This window comes from Talpa occidentalis, unplaced genomic scaffold (genome assembly GCF_014898055.3).
Source record: "Talpa occidentalis isolate TD23 unplaced genomic scaffold, MPIMG_talOcc4v2.1, whole genome shotgun sequence".
NCBI lineage: Eukaryota > Metazoa > Chordata > Mammalia > Eulipotyphla > Talpidae > Talpa > Talpa occidentalis.
Window position 1 is genome coordinate 137,296,067 of NW_026555331.1, and position 17,806 is coordinate 137,313,872.

The 17,806-nt window shown below is 50.9% G+C and overlaps 2 protein-coding genes across 2 annotated transcripts; one reads left to right on the top strand and one right to left on the bottom strand.

Annotated features, from left to right (window-relative positions):
* Positions 1–320: 320 nt before the first annotated feature.
* GCC1 (GRIP and coiled-coil domain containing 1) lies at positions 321–17,666 on the bottom strand. The gene is made up of 3 exons (XM_037512728.2): positions 17,457–17,666; positions 9,181–10,255; positions 321–7,991 (listed from the first exon to the last, which is right to left on the bottom strand). The coding sequence occupies exons 2-3, from the start codon at positions 10,210–10,212 to the stop codon at positions 6,696–6,698; spliced, it is 2,328 nt and encodes a 775-aa protein (XP_037368625.1). The 5' UTR covers positions 10,213–10,255; positions 17,457–17,666; the 3' UTR covers positions 321–6,695.
* On the top strand, positions 13,610–16,490 carry ARF5 (ADP ribosylation factor 5). Its single transcript, XM_037512761.1, has 6 exons — positions 13,610–13,766; positions 14,264–14,344; positions 14,606–14,715; positions 15,194–15,265; positions 15,787–15,912; positions 16,012–16,490. Exons 1-6 carry the CDS (start codon positions 13,700–13,702, stop codon positions 16,096–16,098), a joined length of 543 nt encoding a protein of 180 aa, XP_037368658.1. The 5' UTR covers positions 13,610–13,699; the 3' UTR covers positions 16,099–16,490.
* Positions 17,667–17,806: the final 140 nt, after the last annotated feature.

Below are 17,806 nucleotides of genomic sequence, written 5' to 3' on the forward strand. Positions count from 1 at the left end.
CAGGGGCCCCATAGACACAGGGACACACTGAGGGACATCCTGACAGAAGCCAGGGTCCTCATCAAGAATAACACCTGGGGCCTCCCCTGGTGGCGCAGCGGTTGAGCGCTGGGCTGTGAAGCTGCCCTCAGCCTCTGCAGTGCCGGTTTGATCCCCGGCTGCCAGCGAGGGTCCCAAAGGGCACGTAGACCTCTCCTGCTGTGCCCACTGCTCCCCTTAGCAGTGTGTTTTGTCAGTCTGCCTGTTCTGCTCCCCACTCTGGCTCTGGTGAATTCTCTCACCCTCCCGCACTTCTGACTAAACCCAGTGCTTATATAAATAAGTAAATAAATATTTAAAAAAAAAATACCACCTGAAGCCCAAAGTTTGGCTTTGCACCCAAGCCTCAGAGCACCTGCCACATCTGTATTCTTTTCCCAGTAGTCATCCTCATGACTCAGAAGGGACTCCCTGATGTACAAGGAGTAGTTTTCCAACTCTCTAAGAGCAAAAGGGATTGATTTTTGCCTGAAGTCAACTGTGGTCCTATTTCTAGAGACCAATAGAAGCAAAGCATGGTCACTAAAGTGGCTAATGAAGAAACTAGCGGGGAAGCAGCATGGTGGGAGAAGGAGTACTAGCGAAAGTTCAATCTCTCAGTCTGCAGGTGCAAGTTTGGTATTTTCAGTCTCTTATTTATTGAGCACTTGGTATGCGCCAGGTTAGGGAAAGTCCCAAGAGCACAAAGATGAATAGGGTGTAAGGCATGACTTTGAAGGCTTTGTAGAGTGGTCCAAGAAACTGAAGAAAATTTAAACTGAAAGCATAAACCATTGTATCCAAGGTCATGTGAGCAAAGTGCTGAAGAACCTCAGAGAAGGAAGTACCTGAGCATCGTTGGGTAGCAGAAAAATCAGCATGGAGGAAGTGTCTTTTTTTTTCTACTGAGTCTGCAAGAATAGATCTTTATTGCAGGGGGGTAGGATGGATGCAGGGAGGGACTTTGAAGGTAGAGAGAACAGTGTGCAGAAGACTAGTTTTAGAAAATTTAAACTCACCAGTTATATAGGCTCTCAAAATCCACACAAATAAGAGCAGCCTTCAGGGCCTCCCTAGTGGCACAAGGAATTAAGTCTCAGCTCTGCGAAGCTATCCACTGCCACTGCAGCATGAGTTCAATCCCTGGCCAGGGAGCTGAACCACATGGCGCAGCAGACTTTCCCTGTCTCACCCGCGGCTCCGCTCAGCAGTGTATTTCAGTCAATCTGCCTGTTCTGCTCTCCACCCTTTCTCTGGTGAATCCTCACCCTCCTCCCCTGCACCTCTGGCCTGTACCCCAGTTCTTGTATGCATAAATAATAAATCCTTTTTTAAAAGATTTATTTATTTATTTGTTTGTTTGTTTGTTTATACAAGCACTGGGTACAGTCAGAAGCACGGGAGGGTGAGAGAATTCACCAGAGCCAGAGCAGAGAGCAGAATAGGCAGACTGATGAAGTACACTGCTGAGGGGAGCAGCAGGCGGCAGGAGAGGTCTGCGCACCATGTGGAACCCCCCTCCAGTGGCCGGGGAGTAGCCGGGGATTGAACTTGCACTGCAGAGGCTGCTGGCAGCTTCACAACCCAGCGCTCAACCGCTGTGCCACCGGGGAGGCCCCAATAAATAAATCCTTAAAAAAAAAAAAGAGTAGCCTTCTGACTCCTTCAGTCCTGACCAAGGGCAGACATCCCAGTGGATGATGCACGACACCACCTCGCCCAGACCAAGGCCTCATTTTCAAAGGCCTAATAGCTGTTAAACTAAGGGAATGACAGTGGACCTCTCTAAATACTAACCCCCAAAATATTTTGACTGTGGACAACACAGCCTCAGTTAATAAAACTTTTGTGTAATCCACATTAAAACAAACCAAACTCAAATCCCATATACTAGTATCAACCTTCAGATTCATTCTCTCAGACATAAAAGAAAATGTATGATCCACTGGCAGTGACCATGGGGGTGGACGAATTTGCACTGAACCAGAGATGATCTCTCTGCTAATGTCAAGAGCCAGGGTTTCCCTACTTGTGAGGCTCATTGGCTTTAACTTTGCTGGGCTCTGTGCACTGTGGGTTTGTCACAACCCCTGACATTTAAGTTACCCAGATCTGGGTCCCAAGGCTGTCACTACTCAAAGTCACATAAAACTGACTTGTGACATAGAGTGTGAGCTCAGAGAAACGTTTTCTGAGAAATGAAAATGCTGTCAGTTAAAGCTGAAGAGAGGACTGTCTGGACAAAGGGCCCTTCTTCCCCAGGCCATACCAGTAACACAGCCCTTCAGCTTCTCAGCCGGTGGCACATTCTCCTCTGCCAGAAGGCAGCACAGGCAGTAGAGAATCTGGGCCACTTGGTTCACTTAAACCTGTTCAAATCCTGGTGCTGCCACTACTGGGTCTGGACCTTGCACAACTCACTTCATGCAGTCAAGCCTCCATGTCTTCATCTGCAAAATAGATATAGGCCTCGTGAGATTGTGAGACTGTGTGGGAAATAAGTAAAATAATGTAGGCAAGATGCCAGTAGTCAGCTTCATTAGCAGGAACTTGCTAAAAGACAGTTGTTAGTTTTCCTTTTGTTTATAGAAACATTTGTGGTTAAGAAACACACTGACTCTCAATGCGGTTTAGCACCTACTTTGTTTTAGGTACTGTGCTGGTTGTTCGGGTACCTCATTTTTCTTTAATCTGAGGTTATACCCTTCAATACTTATTAGTACCCCCCATTAGGAGAAAATTTTAAGTTTAGAGACATTAAGTAACTTATCAAGGTCACAATGGGTGGGACATTGGATTGGGATTTCAGTTCTTTGCTCCAAAAACCCCAACCTGAGGTAACCAGGCTGTTTGATGGTGGTAGAAGAGGACACTGGAGGGGATGGCAGAAAGGGGGTTGAAGACGGAGTAAAGTGACACATTCATTGGACTTCTACAGTAATTGCCCCCTACCCCGTATCCACAGGGGAGACAGTCCAAGACCCCCATAGGATGCCTGAAACCAGACAGCACTGAAGCCTGCAATGAATGCTACAGATACCAGGTTTTCTCCTACACACATGTAACAGTGATAGTTTAGCTTACAAATCAGGCACAGCAGATTAACAACAACTAATAAGAGAACAAGTACACTATAATAGTTACATGAATGTGGTCTCTAAATATCCTACTGCACATAGTATTTTTAGACTGTAGATGCCAGCAGGTAACTGAAACCATGGATAGGGGGATTACTGTATTCCAGTTCACCAAAGCTCTTTCCAAGTTTTAGAGGTTACAGTCAGAATACACTATAGCAATTGCTGAGTCTCAGCCTTCCTTGCATTTTGTTAGAAAGATCCACATTGTAAATTTAGCAGTGATCTAGATCCTGGGGGACAGAGCAGCTTCACACCTCTTAGGAAGAACCAATGTTGCCTGTTCAATGCAATAGTGTAAGAACTCTGCTTGGTTGCAAACGGTAAAAGATTTTCCATTTAAAAGCAGCCCAGTTCAGCCTAAAAATCAATCACTCCATGTCTAGAAATCATCTGTGGAGACAGGCCCTGATCCTCCTAGATGCTGAGAAGACAGGAGCACACCTAAATTAAGGGAGCTTGGGGGCTATTCAGATCCAATTCAGACATCTATTAGCTATGTGATCTTGGGTAGATGCAACATCTCAGCTTCATCGATAAAAAGGGGGATAAGCCTGTGAGGAGTAACTGATCTAATGAGCATCAGTGGCTGAAGATGGTACTGGAATGCTCAGCAGGAGTTGTCAAAACAAACGCTGTCGTAGCATCTTCACAAGGCCGAGTACCTTCAAGTTCTGGATGACAGATCAGGATTTAACTACACCTAGAGCACGATATGTGGGCATGTTTGTTCCCCAACAGGAGTGGGGAAGGGAAGGCAGAAGCCCTCACAGATGTCAACTTATCTTCCTCCCATTTTCTCCCTCCATCTCTTCATCACAGCAATCCTCCTATAACTTGTATAGTAAAACAAGATCTGGTGTCATTACCTTATCAACATACCATGTGCTCTGTCTGGTATTCTAGAGCCAGGGCCTAAGGAAAATTTATTTTCTGATTGCTTCTTTCTCTTTCCATTTTCTTTCCCAGAGTAGACTTACCAGTCAAATAACTAGAAAACTCATTTAGGGGGACAAGAGATGGGAAACTTCGAAGGTCTGCATGTCTGCATTGATGTCTGGTTTGAGGCTCAATGTGTCCTTAAGGTTAGGAAGGACCAAGTCTTTTAGTGTCACTTCGCAGCAGCCGTAGCCTTGTGTTCAGATAGTAAAATTACTGAGAAACTGCTTCTTTCCCTACCTGGTATCTTCTTAAAAGTCAAAAACACAGGAATGATTAGTCCTGGGAAAGCAGGTATGACTAAAGATCTTTCAATTCTTTCCTAAACCACCTAAAAATAACAGCAATCATATACCTGATGGTAAAGGAAATCAAGGTAGGGAAATTTAAAAAGCGTTACTTATTATATATTATTATTATTATTTAGTTTAGTCTGATGTTATTTTTCCAGGATACCATCAATCCTGATTTTACACATAATAAAGCACTCAGGGCCTCCCCTGGTGGTGCAGCGGTTGAGCACTGGGCTGCGAAGCTAGCCACAGCCTCTGCAGGGCCGGTTCGATTCCCGGCTGCCGGCAAGGGTCCCACATGGTGTGCAGACCTCTCCTATCTCACCCGCTGCTCCCCTCAGCAGTGTATTTCTTCCATCTGCTGTTCTGTTTCCCGCTCTGGCTCTGGTGAATCCTCCCGTGCTTCTGACTGTACCCAGTGCTTGTATAAATAAATAAATCTTAAAAAAAGAAAAATCTTAAAAAAAAATTAAAGCATTCATACACAGATTACTTCGAGAGCTTAAGACAGCAATTACGGAAGTCTCAAGCTGTCCACTAAACCCATGAGAAAGTGTTTTCTGGTGTAGCTGCCTATACACACATACACACAATTCCAGAGGAAGAAATGCGTGCTATAATTAAGGGTGAAAGCACTGTGGTATTCTTCCCTGGAATTGGTTCCTGCACTAGCAGAATAAATTAGTACTCCCACCCTGTAAGTTCACTGTTTACCTTCCCTCGCTGTTTGTCCAGATACGTACACACCATTGCAGAAGCAGACAGGCAAAGCTGGTCAAGTTTAATGATTCCATGGTTTATGTTGTTATCATTTGAATACTTCACTTCTGTTCCAGAAGTCTGCTCCCTGCTTTAAGATAGTCCAAGTCACCCAGTATCCCAATCAGAACATTTAATCAAAGTCTTCTGTACCCTAAGCCCTCACAAAACAGATCTCTATGATAAAATAACAAAAAATGTTAGTCCAGTGAGTGGCAAAGCATTGATCTTTTTGGCCCAAAGATCCCTAAAAGCAGGAAAAATGAAAGAAAAGGGGGACTGATGGATTCCACCTGATTTTTCTGGCCCTTCCTTTCCAGACTGGCTGGATAAGAAGCCTCCTTGTCCTAAGTGCAAAATGAATCCACTTATGTAAGACCAAATATAAGAAACTCCCAGGAAGGAGGAACAATGTGGTGGGGAGAAGAGGACGGTGGCCTGAAACTCCCTAAAGGAATGACCTCCCTAAGGGAACAGGCAAAATACCCCAGTGAGAGTAACCATGAACACTGGCTGCAGGAACATGGAGATTTAGCCAAAATGCCATGGGGCTGAAAGAAGTGCAGCCCAGCCTCGGCTGAACTTGCACCACTTTCCCGGGAGGGTCATGGCAATCTTCTGAAATCCTCTGCAATAAATCTCCCTCCTCTTCCTTGTGCCTACAAAGGCAGAAACAATGGGGGCAAATCTCTGCGTCAATACCTCATCTCCAGGCAGGATCACAGCTTCCTGACTGGACACCCCCCACCCCCGCACCCCCCATGTGGAGCTAGCATTTTCTTAATGGTAGTTCAACACTGAGGGAGCGCAAACCGTTATTTACTCACGCTCTCAGGCCAACTTTAGGCAGGCAGTTTAAGGCAGGGTTAAGTGTAAGGGGTCTACTATAATCTAGGCCTAAAGCAGGTCACTCAGGAAACCCCTAAGATCAAGCTGGCACATGGGGTCCTTGCCAGGCTATAAGCGGTGTATTTTGTGTGACTGGTAAGTCACCCCCAGGACCTCACCAGACACACATTCCCGGTTCCAGGATCAACTCATTATTCTTTGGCCCTTTTGACTAGCAAACAATCCTGTCACTAATTCACACTTCCTGGTTCCCCAGAGAATTGGGGCAGCAGTGGACCAGACTTGGGCTGTGATGCAACAGAATCAACAGCCAGTCCGTGCACGTGTGGACAAAGTAACTGAACTCCCCTGGGAGTCACATTTACTCCTAGCTTTGCACCAGGAGCATAGCATTAAAACAAAAAACCTAATTTTAAAAGATTCTCACATTCTCCCAATAACCTCACATAACCTTTCTTCCAAGGCCCCTCACTCACAAACACCAGAAGATACTGTCCCAACAGTTCAAGTATCTCTAGGGCCCAAGAATAAAGTGGCATTAATGGCATTTGGCAGAAAATCCCATCCCACACTGAAGATGCCTCCCAGTTCACCACAGTGAAGAAATAAACGCTAGAGTAAGAGAAGAGGCAGCAGAAACCAGAGTCTGTCCCTTCCCACATAAGAGGCACAGAAATTTCAACAGTTAGTGAAAATGGCATCATCTCTTGCCAGAAGGCCACCAGCCACCACTGGCTGGGAGCCGCATTATTATTTGTTTCTCCTCTGGACTGAAGTGCAAGATAGTCAGGATGGCAGTGAGCGTCTGCTGGCGGCCCAGGGTGTCAGGCAAGGTCAGGAAGCGATAGATGATGTTTTTGAGGTACTCCAGGTTGGCCCCCTCCCTGTTCTGGTCCCTGATGTTCTTTTCAATGTGGCTCTGCAGGGCCCCAACCTCTTCTCGATGCTGCTCACCCTGCTCCAGCAGCCGATCCTGCAACTGATGCACCTCAACCTCCAGCCTGTGCTTCTGCTTCCTCAGCGATGTGATCTCCACCTCCTTGCGGGCCAACTGCTCTGCGTAGAGGAAGAAAGTGGGCTCATTGGCCGCAGCAAGCTGCAGAGCTTGGGTCAGGCTATCTGGGGAAGATATGTCAGTCGGGTCCCCAGGACCGCTGCCACCCACAGGGCTCCTGCGGCCTGGCAACACGGATGACAAGGCCACAGAACGCAGCTGCTCCAGCTCCAAGTCCTTCTCAGCCAGCACAGCCAGTGCCCGGTCCCTCTGCTTGTGCAGCTCCTCCTCCAGCTTCAGCGTGCGGTCCCTGAAGTCCAGCTGGTTCCTCTCCAGCTCCTGCCGGTGGAGCTGCTGCAGCCGGGCCAGCTCCTGCTTCCAGTCTTCGGTCTCCTGCTGGTGCTGCCGCTCCAGCTCCTCGCAGGACAGCCGCAGGGAGATGTACTTCTCCTTCAGCTCTGCGAGCTGTTCCTGCGTGTCCTCCAGCTCCTTGGCCAGATTGCTATCTTTGGTGTTCTTGTTCTTAAGGACAACCTGGGCCCTTGTCTTGTACCTCTCAAACTCCTCCTTCAGCTGTTTCAGCTCCTGTTGGTAGTAGAGCGCAGTAGCCTTCTCGCCATCAGCAGCCTCTGAGCTGGGCACATTCTCCAGGTCGCAGAGCTTCTCCACATCCAGGGTCACCTGGCTTTTCCTGGCTGCAACCTGCAACAGCCTCTTCAGCTTCTCCATCTTATCCTTTAGAACATTGATGTCTAGATTGGACTCCTCCCCGTGGCTGTCTAGCGGAGACCGGCTTGAGGCTGCAAGAGCCAGTGTCTTGTTCTCCAGGTCCAGCTGCAGAATGCGTTCCTTCAGCTTCTGGATGGTCAGTTGGTCCTTCTGCTTGGCTTTCTCATAGGTGCCCAGCAGTTCTGACACTTCAGATATTTGATTCTCCAGGGCCGCCACCCTCTGCTCTTCCACCTGAGATTGCTGGCGCAGTTGATCCTCGGCAAGGGCTGTCTGTAAAATAAGGGAAATACATCCAGAGAAGTCACAGAGCCCTAAAGCAAACTTTGAGAAAGTAAAAGAATGAGATGTTTATAGGTTTGGGTTAGCCTAGCAAGAATGGACACTGGGGATTTTTCTGTTGATTCAGGAGCAAACTAAAAGTTCCTGTAGCCTGCTAAGGTTCTGCTCCAGGACACATATTATACCAAGTAATATCAAGCAACTTTGTGGTTCTGCTATTCGTGCTTTACTTTTTCCACTTTCTCCTACCATACACTGAGCTCACGTATCAAGAGTGTTACCTTTTTTATCATGTGCTTCCCCAAATCCTATTAGGAAATCATACTACATTCTTTACCTCTTCTAACATTCCTGGAAATTCAAAACTGACTTGAGTCTCTTGCCACACTCAAAGGAGACACTGTAAAATAGCATACCTTTGACTGAAAGCAATTAGAAGAGACATTTCTTTTTTTTTTTTTTTTTTTAAGATTTATTTATTTATGCATACAGGAGCTGGGATACAGGCCAGAGGTGTGGGGGGTAAGAGGATTCACCAGAGACAGAGTGGGGAACAGAATAGGCAGAGTGACTGAAATACACTGCTGAGGGGAGCAGCGGGCGAGTCAGGAGAGGTCTGCTGCGCCATGTGGGCAGCTCCCTATCTGGCCGGGGATCAAAATTGTGCTGCATGGCTGCCAACAGCTTCATAGGTTGCGTCTTAACCCCTTGCACCATCAGGGAGACCCCCAGAAGAGACATTTCTTGTGAGAAAATAACCTTTGGCTCCTTCAGCCACCCTGCCTATAGGCATACATATCTACCTATATATAGACATATACCTAAAAGAATATATACTACCTGGGGAAAAAAAAAAATACACGTACAAACTCACTGCACAGCTGCCACTACATTGCTCTCAAAAGCACAACAGGTCAGATCCCAACACCCAGAAGCCAGAGTTACCTGGCAGCCACCTAGCCTACACCCTGAAAATCCACATCCTGTTGGAAACACACTCTGTGGATCCTGTCAACACTGCACAAAACAGGATTTCCCAGGACTCATGAGTGGAACTTTTTGAACCATATCAAAAATGACAGTACAGTCACTTAGCTCTAGCTACCAAAGGAGAAAAAACCCTAATATATTTCCCACTTCAGGCTAAATGCTGATGTCTGAAGGAGATGAAGACAATTACCTTCCTCATTTCCTGCTGCAACTGAGCCTGGAAATGGCTCTTAAGGCAGGCGGCCTCCTCCTGAAGCTCCTGCAGTCGGGGGTCTGGCCGATTCTTCTCATCTCGAAGAGCTTGTAGCTCACCTTTCAGCTCCTCCACCTCTCGAGTCAGCTGCTTGGTCTGCAGTTCAAACCCTTCCATCTGATCGGCTGCAAATGTCCGCCCTGCCAGGGTCTCTCGGGTCTCTTCTAACCGAAGCTCCAAGTCCTGACGCTGGGTCCTTTCCTCCTGCAGCAGTTTCTGGAGCTCACGCAGCATCAAGGCATGGTCACTCTGCTCTTGGGCCCGATCATGCTGTTGTGTGATAAGACGGGCTTTGGTTTCTGCTATCTGCTCCTGCAGTCCCTTCAATTCTCCCTCCAGACGGCTCCTCTCCTCCTCTGCCTTTTTACTAGCATCCTCTAAGTCCTGTTTCATCTTCTTCTTGTCAGCCAGGTAAGAAGCCTCCATGCGAGACTTCTCCTGGGTGACTGTAGCCAAAGAGCTGGTCAAAGTAGCCAACTGAGTCTTCAGCTGGTGAAGTCGTTTATCTACCTCCCCACCCCCAGGTAGCCCATCCCCACTGCTACTGCTAACGCCACTCTCCGACCCGCTGGCCTCTTCAGACTTTGGAGGTGGTGGTCCACGGGCCAGTCTGTCATCTTCTAACCCAAACTCACCCTTGGTGCTGGTGAGACTGGCCGCAGTATCCAAGCTGGTGGCGGTCCCGGTGCTATCCTCGCTATGAGTGGAGCACCGGTCGTCCACGGAGTCAGGAAAGGAGAGGCCTGGAGGCTGGACACCTGCAAGGCCCAAATCCGCCTCGTGGGATACTGACAGCACCTTGATGCTGGCCTCGAGAGCCTCTTTCTCTTTCAACAGGCTTTTATAGGCACGGACCACATCCTTGAGACGTGCCTGGTACTGGAGGAGCTGTTTCTTCTGAGTCTCTATAGTCTCCAGCAGGTCCTTCTTGCTCGGGCCGCCTCCGAAACTCATCCCAAACTTCTCCATAGGGATTCAGAACCGGGTGCTCCACGTCAGCGTTCGGGAAGCCCTGAAGAGGGTGGAAAAGACGCTGGCGGGGTCTGTAAACCAAGGGGAGAGAGCTGGCTTACCGCACACCAGCGCTTGGCAGCTGGCGGAGGCCGGATGCGCGGCGCCCGGGGAGCCGGGCAGAAGCACCCCCAAGGTCCCAGGCCCCGACAGGAGGAGGCGGGGTCCTGTACTGAAGGCGGGGCGACCCGGCCCCGGGGGAATGCACTGCCGGGGGCTCGCAGGTACTAGCCCAGAAGGCGCTCTGCTGTCCGTGCTCACCCAGGCCACAGCAGGCCCGGCCCGGCTCCTGGGCCCACGGTCCGCCAAGGGTTTAATGTAAGCTCAGGTCCATTACGACTTCCTAACTACAGCAGCCAACCAGCAACGACGCTTCCGGGTCCGCTGGAAGTGACGTCACACCGCGCCAAGGGTCCGCCCCCTGCCCCCCCCCACCGTGGGCCGGGGGTGGGGGGGGGCGGAGCCCCTTCAGCTCCAGGGTTGCCGGGTGCGGGGATCCGCGCCCAGCATGGCTTCCAGCCGACGCCTCTTTGGAAGAGTCGAGCAAGCAAAGTCAAGGACACGGGGCTAAGGTTTGGGTGAGGGCGCCTGAGCTCTCCTTCGACCTACGGTCAGCGAGCGATGACGTGTCCTGAGTCCTCACCAAACACCCCGTGAGCGACGCCTTTGACTGCTCAGTCCTTTTGTCCCTACAGAGCAACCATTAAGAGTCCCATTTAGCCCACGAAAAAACTGCAACACTTCCTAGGACAGTGTTGGGAACCTAGTAGACATATAGTAAAATAATTAGCACTCATTCTGAGCTCTGCTGAATCGATTAAATTCATAGAGAGGGCGCTTTGTATTCAAGCTCTCCGTTGCAAGTGCCAGCCACATTCCAGGAGCTTCTCAGGCGTTGTGCTCTTTAGACTTTACAGTAATTCTGTTTGGTGGGTATTATTAGCACAATTTTTCACAGGTATGGAAGACAAGGCATGGAGAGATTAATTAGAAATCCTGTCCAGGTCAGTCCTACTTTGAACATACCAAGTACTGTTCCAGGGACGGTAAAGAGAAGGTCCTGCCCTCAAGGAGCTCACTTCTCGTGAGGAACCAGACATACAAACACACGTCGTACTAGCATGCCAGTATGTCTTGAGTACACCCAAAGTGATGTGGAAGTTAAGAGGAGGGAGGCTTGTTTAGTGAAGGCAGAAAAGGCTCTCAGGAAAAATACACTGGAATTTGCAGGATTGAGTAGTGATTGCCTATCTAACTAGAAATAAAGGAAACATGCATTCTAGGCGGAAAGATAAAAGGACTCCTGGGGTCTTAAGAGAGCCTGACTCACCCAGGAAACATTAAGAATCATCTCAAGGTAGTAGCTTAATCTATATGAAGGAGGTGGTAACAGATGAGAGTGTCACAGTAAGTGAAGACCCAAATCAAGGCATTTAGATTTTATCTGATATGACACTAAGGATTTTAATCTCAAAAGCGGTACCATTAACATTTTCATGAAAGGGTCAGAAGATCCCTAGGGTCAGTAGACACAGGAGGTTGTTAATCATGGGAAGAAGAGGTAGTGAAATAGGGCAGTGGCAACAGGGATGGACAGAGCTAAAGACCTGATCTGACTTGGTGACCACTGCTTGTGTTATTATACACATTTAAGTCTACTTTTCAGCCTAGTAATAGAATTCTGAGGAATGTGAGTTTATGACTGGAGAGTAAAGGAATGCCATGCACTCAGTCATGCCTGGTGCCCCAAGTCTTTATAGAATTTTGCAGGTCAGATATATTATCTTCTCAATCTTCGCTATAACTTCAAGTGATAGTGAGGGCAGATATGAATCATCTTTTACAAATGACAAAATGACAAGTTGTGAGGATTATTGAAGGCAAACCTTCAAAAAAGAAAAAAGAACTGATACTCGGAACAAAGGCACATAGTGGGTACTCAGTAAATATCCATTGAATGAAACAATGAATGGATGATTCCCAGCTAACCTCACCATGTCCAGTCCATAAGCAACTGAATTCCCACTAAGAATCCTTAATAGGCAGAACACCAGCCCTTGCTCCACTGAGTAAACCAGTCAATCCACTTTATCCCAGCAAGCATTTGCTAAACATAATGGACCCTGTCTCTACCATAGACGAAATTTAAATTTCTATTTTACTATAACCCCTCAGATTACTTGGGTCTTGGGCAGCAAATGTCTCACAAAATCCTCCGTAGCTGTGTGTTAATAATCCAAGTTTCCAGATCTGTGGCAAAGTGAGAAAGGAGCTTCAGAAAGTCTGCTTGGGTCAACTGAAAGGCATCGCTTCCAGGGCCATTGAAGAGAAGAAGGAGTTCTCCAGTCTGCAGGAGTAGGGTGTCTGACCACGAAGGCCAGAGATGGTCATCTTTTGATTGGGGAGGGGGGCCTATGAAGCAGCTTTTTTTTTTTTTTAACTTTTTTTTTTTTTTATAGAGGCATGTTTTTATTTATTTATTATTTATTTGTTTGTTTTTTGTTTATACATGCACTGGGTACAGTCAGAAGCACGGGAGGGTGAGAGAATTCACCAGAGCCAGAGCGGGGAGCAGAGCAGGCAGAAGGACCGAAGTACACTGCTGAGGGGAGCAGCGGGTGGCAGGAGAGGTCTGCGCGCCATGTGGGACCCTCCTCCGGTGGCCGGGGAGCAGCCGGGGATCGAACCGGCACCGCAGAGGCCGCGGGCAGCTTCGCAACCCAGCGCTCAACCGCTGCGCCACCGGGGAGGCCCTGAAGCAGCTTTTTAAGGAACCTCGAAGGCCAGCTAGCACTTGGGCTTCTCCCACCTCTTGCATTCTCTTGAGATACTAGGTCACTGAAACACCTAATAGGAGCAAAGTCCCTTGCTGGGAGTTGAGAGTGCAAAAGGAAGATCTAAGACACTTGCACAGAGCATCCCCTCCCCCCGGGGCGTCGTGCACACAGTCGACACTGCTAGTTACGAAACCTTAAACCGGAGCCCAGAGTGAGCTGGACGCAACAAACCAAAGAACGCAACCTCTGAAGAAGGGGGTGCAGGAAGCCATTGTGGAGCATTGAACGCTTTCCTCAACCCCGCGCGGGCTGCCGGCTCAACAGCCAAACATCGGGCAGAAACACTAAAAACCCGGAGACCAGATCCTTTCCCCCTTTGCAAGCGGGCGCGGGCCCCACCAGCCCGCCTGGGACGCTCGCTGGACTTGAGTTTCCCCAGAAGCCGGAGCCGGGGGGCGGGGCCGGGGGCGGGGCCGGCCGGGGGCGGGGCCGGCCGGGGCGGGGCCGGGGCGGGGCCGCGGTGACGTAGGGCGGGCCCGGACGCGCGGAGGCGGCGGCGACAGCGCCTCCCCCTCCTCCTCCCGCTGCTGCGCCCCATCCCCCCGCGGCCGGTCGGTTCCTGCCCGCACCCTGCGCCCGCGCCCGCGCCCCCGCCCCCGGGCCCCGCCATGGGCCTCACGGTGTCCGCGCTCTTCTCGCGGATCTTCGGCAAGAAGCAGATGCGGATCCTCATGGGTGAGGCAGATCGGGCGCGGCCGGGACGGGGCGCCGGCCCCCGCAGCCCCCCGCAGCCCCCCGCCCCCGCGCCCCGCGGCCGGCGCCGGTCCCCGCGCCCCCCATCCCCGCCTCACCCCGCCGCACCCCGTCTCGCCCCGCGGCCGCGGCTCGGGGCGGCCCGGGCTGCAGAGCCGCCCCCGGGCCCGAGAGCCGGGGCTGCGGGCCTGGGCGGGGTGCAGCCCGGCGGGGGAGAGGGAGGATTCCGCCCTTGGAGGCGACTTTTTAGGGCGCGCGGCCCTCGCGGCCCCTCGCCCCGGGCCTCCACGGCCTCGCCCGCGGGGGGCAGCCGGCTCCCCGGCCGCACCGCCCTCGAGGCCCGGAGGTGGAGCCCCGCGCGCACCTGGAGGCGCCGGGCGCTGCGCCCGCATCGCGGCGGCGCCCGGGCCTGTCCCCCGCGCTGGGCTCTAGGGGGCTCCCGCGCGCCCGCCCGCAGCCCTGACCCCTCTCCGTTGCAGTCGGCTTGGACGCGGCCGGCAAGACCACGATCCTGTACAAATTGAAGTTAGGGGAGATCGTCACCACCATCCCCACCATAGGTGAGTGCGGGACGAGCCCGGGAGGCGCCGGCGGGCCTGGGCGTCGGCACCGGGTTCTGCCGGGAGCGGGCGCCGACCCGACACCAGATCCAGCCACTTGAGAAGCGGCTCACTGGATCCCCGCGCGGCCGGCCCCGAGCTGTGCTGTCCAAGGGCCTGGACACTGGCCTTCCCGGTGTGGGTCCCTAAGGAGGCCCAGGAGTTTCAGTGACTTCCTTCCTTTCAGGACTTTTTCCTCCTATTTTTTCCAATTATTTGCAGGCTTCAACGTGGAAACAGTGGAATACAAGAACATCTGTTTCACAGTCTGGGACGTGGGAGGCCAGGACAAGATTCGCCCGCTGTGGCGGCACTACTTCCAGAACACTCAGGTAGAGAGGAGATGGGGGGCTCCCCACACCCAGGAGAGGTGGCTTTAGGGATGCGGAGGATTAGGAAGAGATGTTAGGCTTGCTTGGGTTCCAAGACCAGGAAAAAAATACCCCCTTCTACTCCCTACCCTTTTATAGAGTAGCTTTGCTCTTCAGGTTGACCTTGGTCATCTGAGGCTTAGCCACCTTAGACTTTAAAAGCAAAGCCCTGGCTCCTCACAGCCTGGTTAGCTCCCATCACTTGTCTTTCCTGTTTTGTTGCCTGTCTTTTAAGGAGTCTGCTTGCCTGAGGACAGGGGCTGTACTCCCTTGCAGAGTGTCTCCAGTTTCTGCCCAGGACATCACAGAGCCTTAGTGGAAGTTTGCTAGAGGACAAGGGTTTAGACACAATGAAAGCGTGGAAGAAGAAAAGAGAGGCAGACAGGGTATGTCCGAAGCAAGAGTGATTGTCCGCCCTCCCTTCTCCTCTACCTCTCAGGGCCTCATCTTTGTGGTGGACAGTAATGACCGGGAGCGGGTCCAGGAATCTGCTGATGAACTCCAGAAGATGGTGAGCACCCAGAGCCCTGGGAACTGAGCCCTTGGTTTGGGAGAGACCTCTGTGCTGGTGGGGAATGGTCCACAGATTTTGAAGGCAGAGAAATGTGTTTCTCTTTGTGGACACAGATACAGTTGTATCTCATCCCATTTTGAATTTGGATCAAGTTAAATAGTATAAATTGACTTTTTCCTTGAGTTATTCCGCCTCTACATTTGAGTCTAGAAATGGGTGGGGAGAAGGGAAATGATATGTGGTGCAGATATCGTCTTACATTCTTGGTATTTCTTTAGCACCTTTGTCATTTGACTACATACTCAAATTTGAATCTCACCCTTTCTGGACATAAGGCCTAGATGGTCTCAAGCTTATTTATGACTCTGTGTCTTGTGTTTAGCAGTAGACTACACACTAATATATTTTTTCCACAAGTAAACTCAAAGGTAGAAAAGGGGGCTCCCCATACCCAGCAAGGAGGGGGAAGCCTAGGGAACCCCTGGGACCACAGATTCTACTCCCTTCACCTCTTTCAGCTGCAGGAGGACGAGCTGCGGGATGCGGTGCTGCTGGTGTTTGCCAACAAGCAGGACATGCCCAACGCCATGCCTGTGAGCGAGCTGACGGACAAGCTGGGGCTGCAGCACTTACGCAGCCGCACGGTGCGAGTCCTTCCTCTCCCAAGAGAGCCATAGGCTGGGGCAGGAAGTAAGAGCCCCCACTTTCTTCCCTGCTACTGACCTCTTTCCTTCTCCCCACAGTGGTACGTCCAGGCCACCTGTGCTACCCAAGGCACAGGCCTGTACGATGGGTTGGACTGGCTGTCCCACGAGCTGTCGAAGCGCTAACCAACCAGGGGCCGGCCCCTGCTGCCCGGAAGCTCCCGCGTGCATCCCAGGGAGGACCAGACTCCCGGACTCCTCAGGCAGTGCCCCTCCCTCTCACACCTCTCCCCACACACGGGCCTCTGCTCCTGCTCCTACCTGCATGTTCTGTTGTTGGAGCCTCAAGCCTCGCTCTCTAGGCACGGAGGGGTCTGCTCTCCCGCCTTCTGGGACGTGTGGAAGGGGCTCCAGGGCCAAGGCCCCTTCTTCCAGAGAAGGAGCAGGGATCTGGGTTTACTTTTTGTTTTTTCCATTTCGCGTGTACCCTTGGGGCCAGGTGGGGAGGAAAGTGGGGGCTCCGGGTGGTGCTATGATGTGGCACTGGATATTGAGTAATAAATTTGCTGTGGTTTGTACATGGTGTTGTCTGTAGCTTAGAAGCGGGAGGGGTGGCGTTGCTGGGGTATTGGGTGCCAAGAGACAATATGGAGGTGCTCAAAGCAGCTAAGGCCTCTTCTCCCCCAGCAAGCATACACATTGCTGCCTTCGCCTAGCTCAGCTTTTCTCTCCTTATTCTTAATGCTAGAAGTACCAGCATCAAGTTCCAGTGGAGGAAATCCCGTTCAGTCTCCATTCCAAGGGAACATTCCTGAATGTTACAGGATCTCTCTCCATGGTTCTGTAAACCACATGACTCCCGTTTCTTGTCCATCTCCTAGCTTTTTAGAGCCGTGGTTCTCAGCAGTTCTTGATTACTGTGCACATTAAAATTTGAAGGGGAGGGAATACTTGTTTAAAACGAGGGGCGCTGAGACAACTTGGAAAATGTGATTCTAGTCTGAAGCCTGAGAATATTCATCTTTAAATTACCCCGGTGATTCGGCGCCAGTCATCTATTAGGCTCATATTATAAACCATCGGTAGCACCTTGGGGATTACGGCTCCTCACTGTGTGCCACTCTACCTGAGAAGACACACCTGTGGGGAGTAGGCAAGACGCAGAGGGAGCCAGGGCTGTGGGTGTGTTCTCCAAGCGGGCTTCACTGCACGTTTCCCTGTGGATCCCAGCAAAGCTTAACAAAACCCACCTAGTATCACTGCCATGCTTTTGTCTTTCTCCCTTTTTCTTTCAGTTTGTTAGTTTCTCCAGTTTTGAAGCTGGTTTTATCAATAAAATTTGTAGGATACGAGTCCCAGAAGCTATTGGCCACAGAGGCCCTGAGGGTGGATGGGGGCCATCTGGGATCCTTAGACATGGGGCTGGCCGACCGCCCAGCAGCAGTGCCACTGGGGATGAGGATCTGGGGCCCGTGTTCTCCCCACCTAGGCTGTGCTCCTTTCTCATGAATGTGAGTAATTCGACCCTTGCCCGTTGTCATTACCTGTCCAGGGCTTCCTCACTCTCCCTGAAAAGCATCTTCTGAGACATTTTGATCTCATCCTCCCAAGGGCTGTAAGCATTAACATATTTTCCTTGGATATCTTGGGTTCCAGAAACGCTTGAGCTGCAAGGTGGCCAGGTCTAACCCACTTCCTAGGGAGGAAAGAGGTTGGTTTCTAAATTGTTAAAATGAGAAACAGGAAAAGGAGGGGCTTGCCTGAATCCCAGCTGAAGTTCTGGTTCCCAGTCTTAGCTCAGCCTTCCTCTGTGCCTGGAGTGGCCTGGGGAAGTCAATGCCAGAGGCCCTGGACCCATTTGCTCTGGGTCATGGATTAATCTTGCCTTGCCGGG

Coding starts and splice junctions, on each gene's coding strand:
- ARF5 (XM_037512761.1), top strand. CDS start 13,700: ATGGGCCTCACGGTGTCCGCGCTCTTCTCGCGGATCTTCGGCAAGAAG. Junction 14,716..15,193: donor ACTACTTCCAGAACACTCAG/GTAGAGAGGAGA, acceptor TCTACCTCTCAG/GGCCTCATCTTTGTGGTGGA. Junction 15,913..16,011: donor AGCACTTACGCAGCCGCACG/GTGCGAGTCCTT, acceptor TTCTCCCCACAG/TGGTACGTCCAGGCCACCTG.
- GCC1 (XM_037512728.2), bottom strand. CDS start 10,212: ATGGAGAAGTTTGGGATGAGTTTCGGAGGCGGCCCGAGCAAGAAGGAC. Junction 7,992..9,180: donor TGCAGCAGGAAATGAGGAAG/GTAATTGTCTTC, acceptor CTTATTTTACAG/ACAGCCCTTGCCGAGGATCA.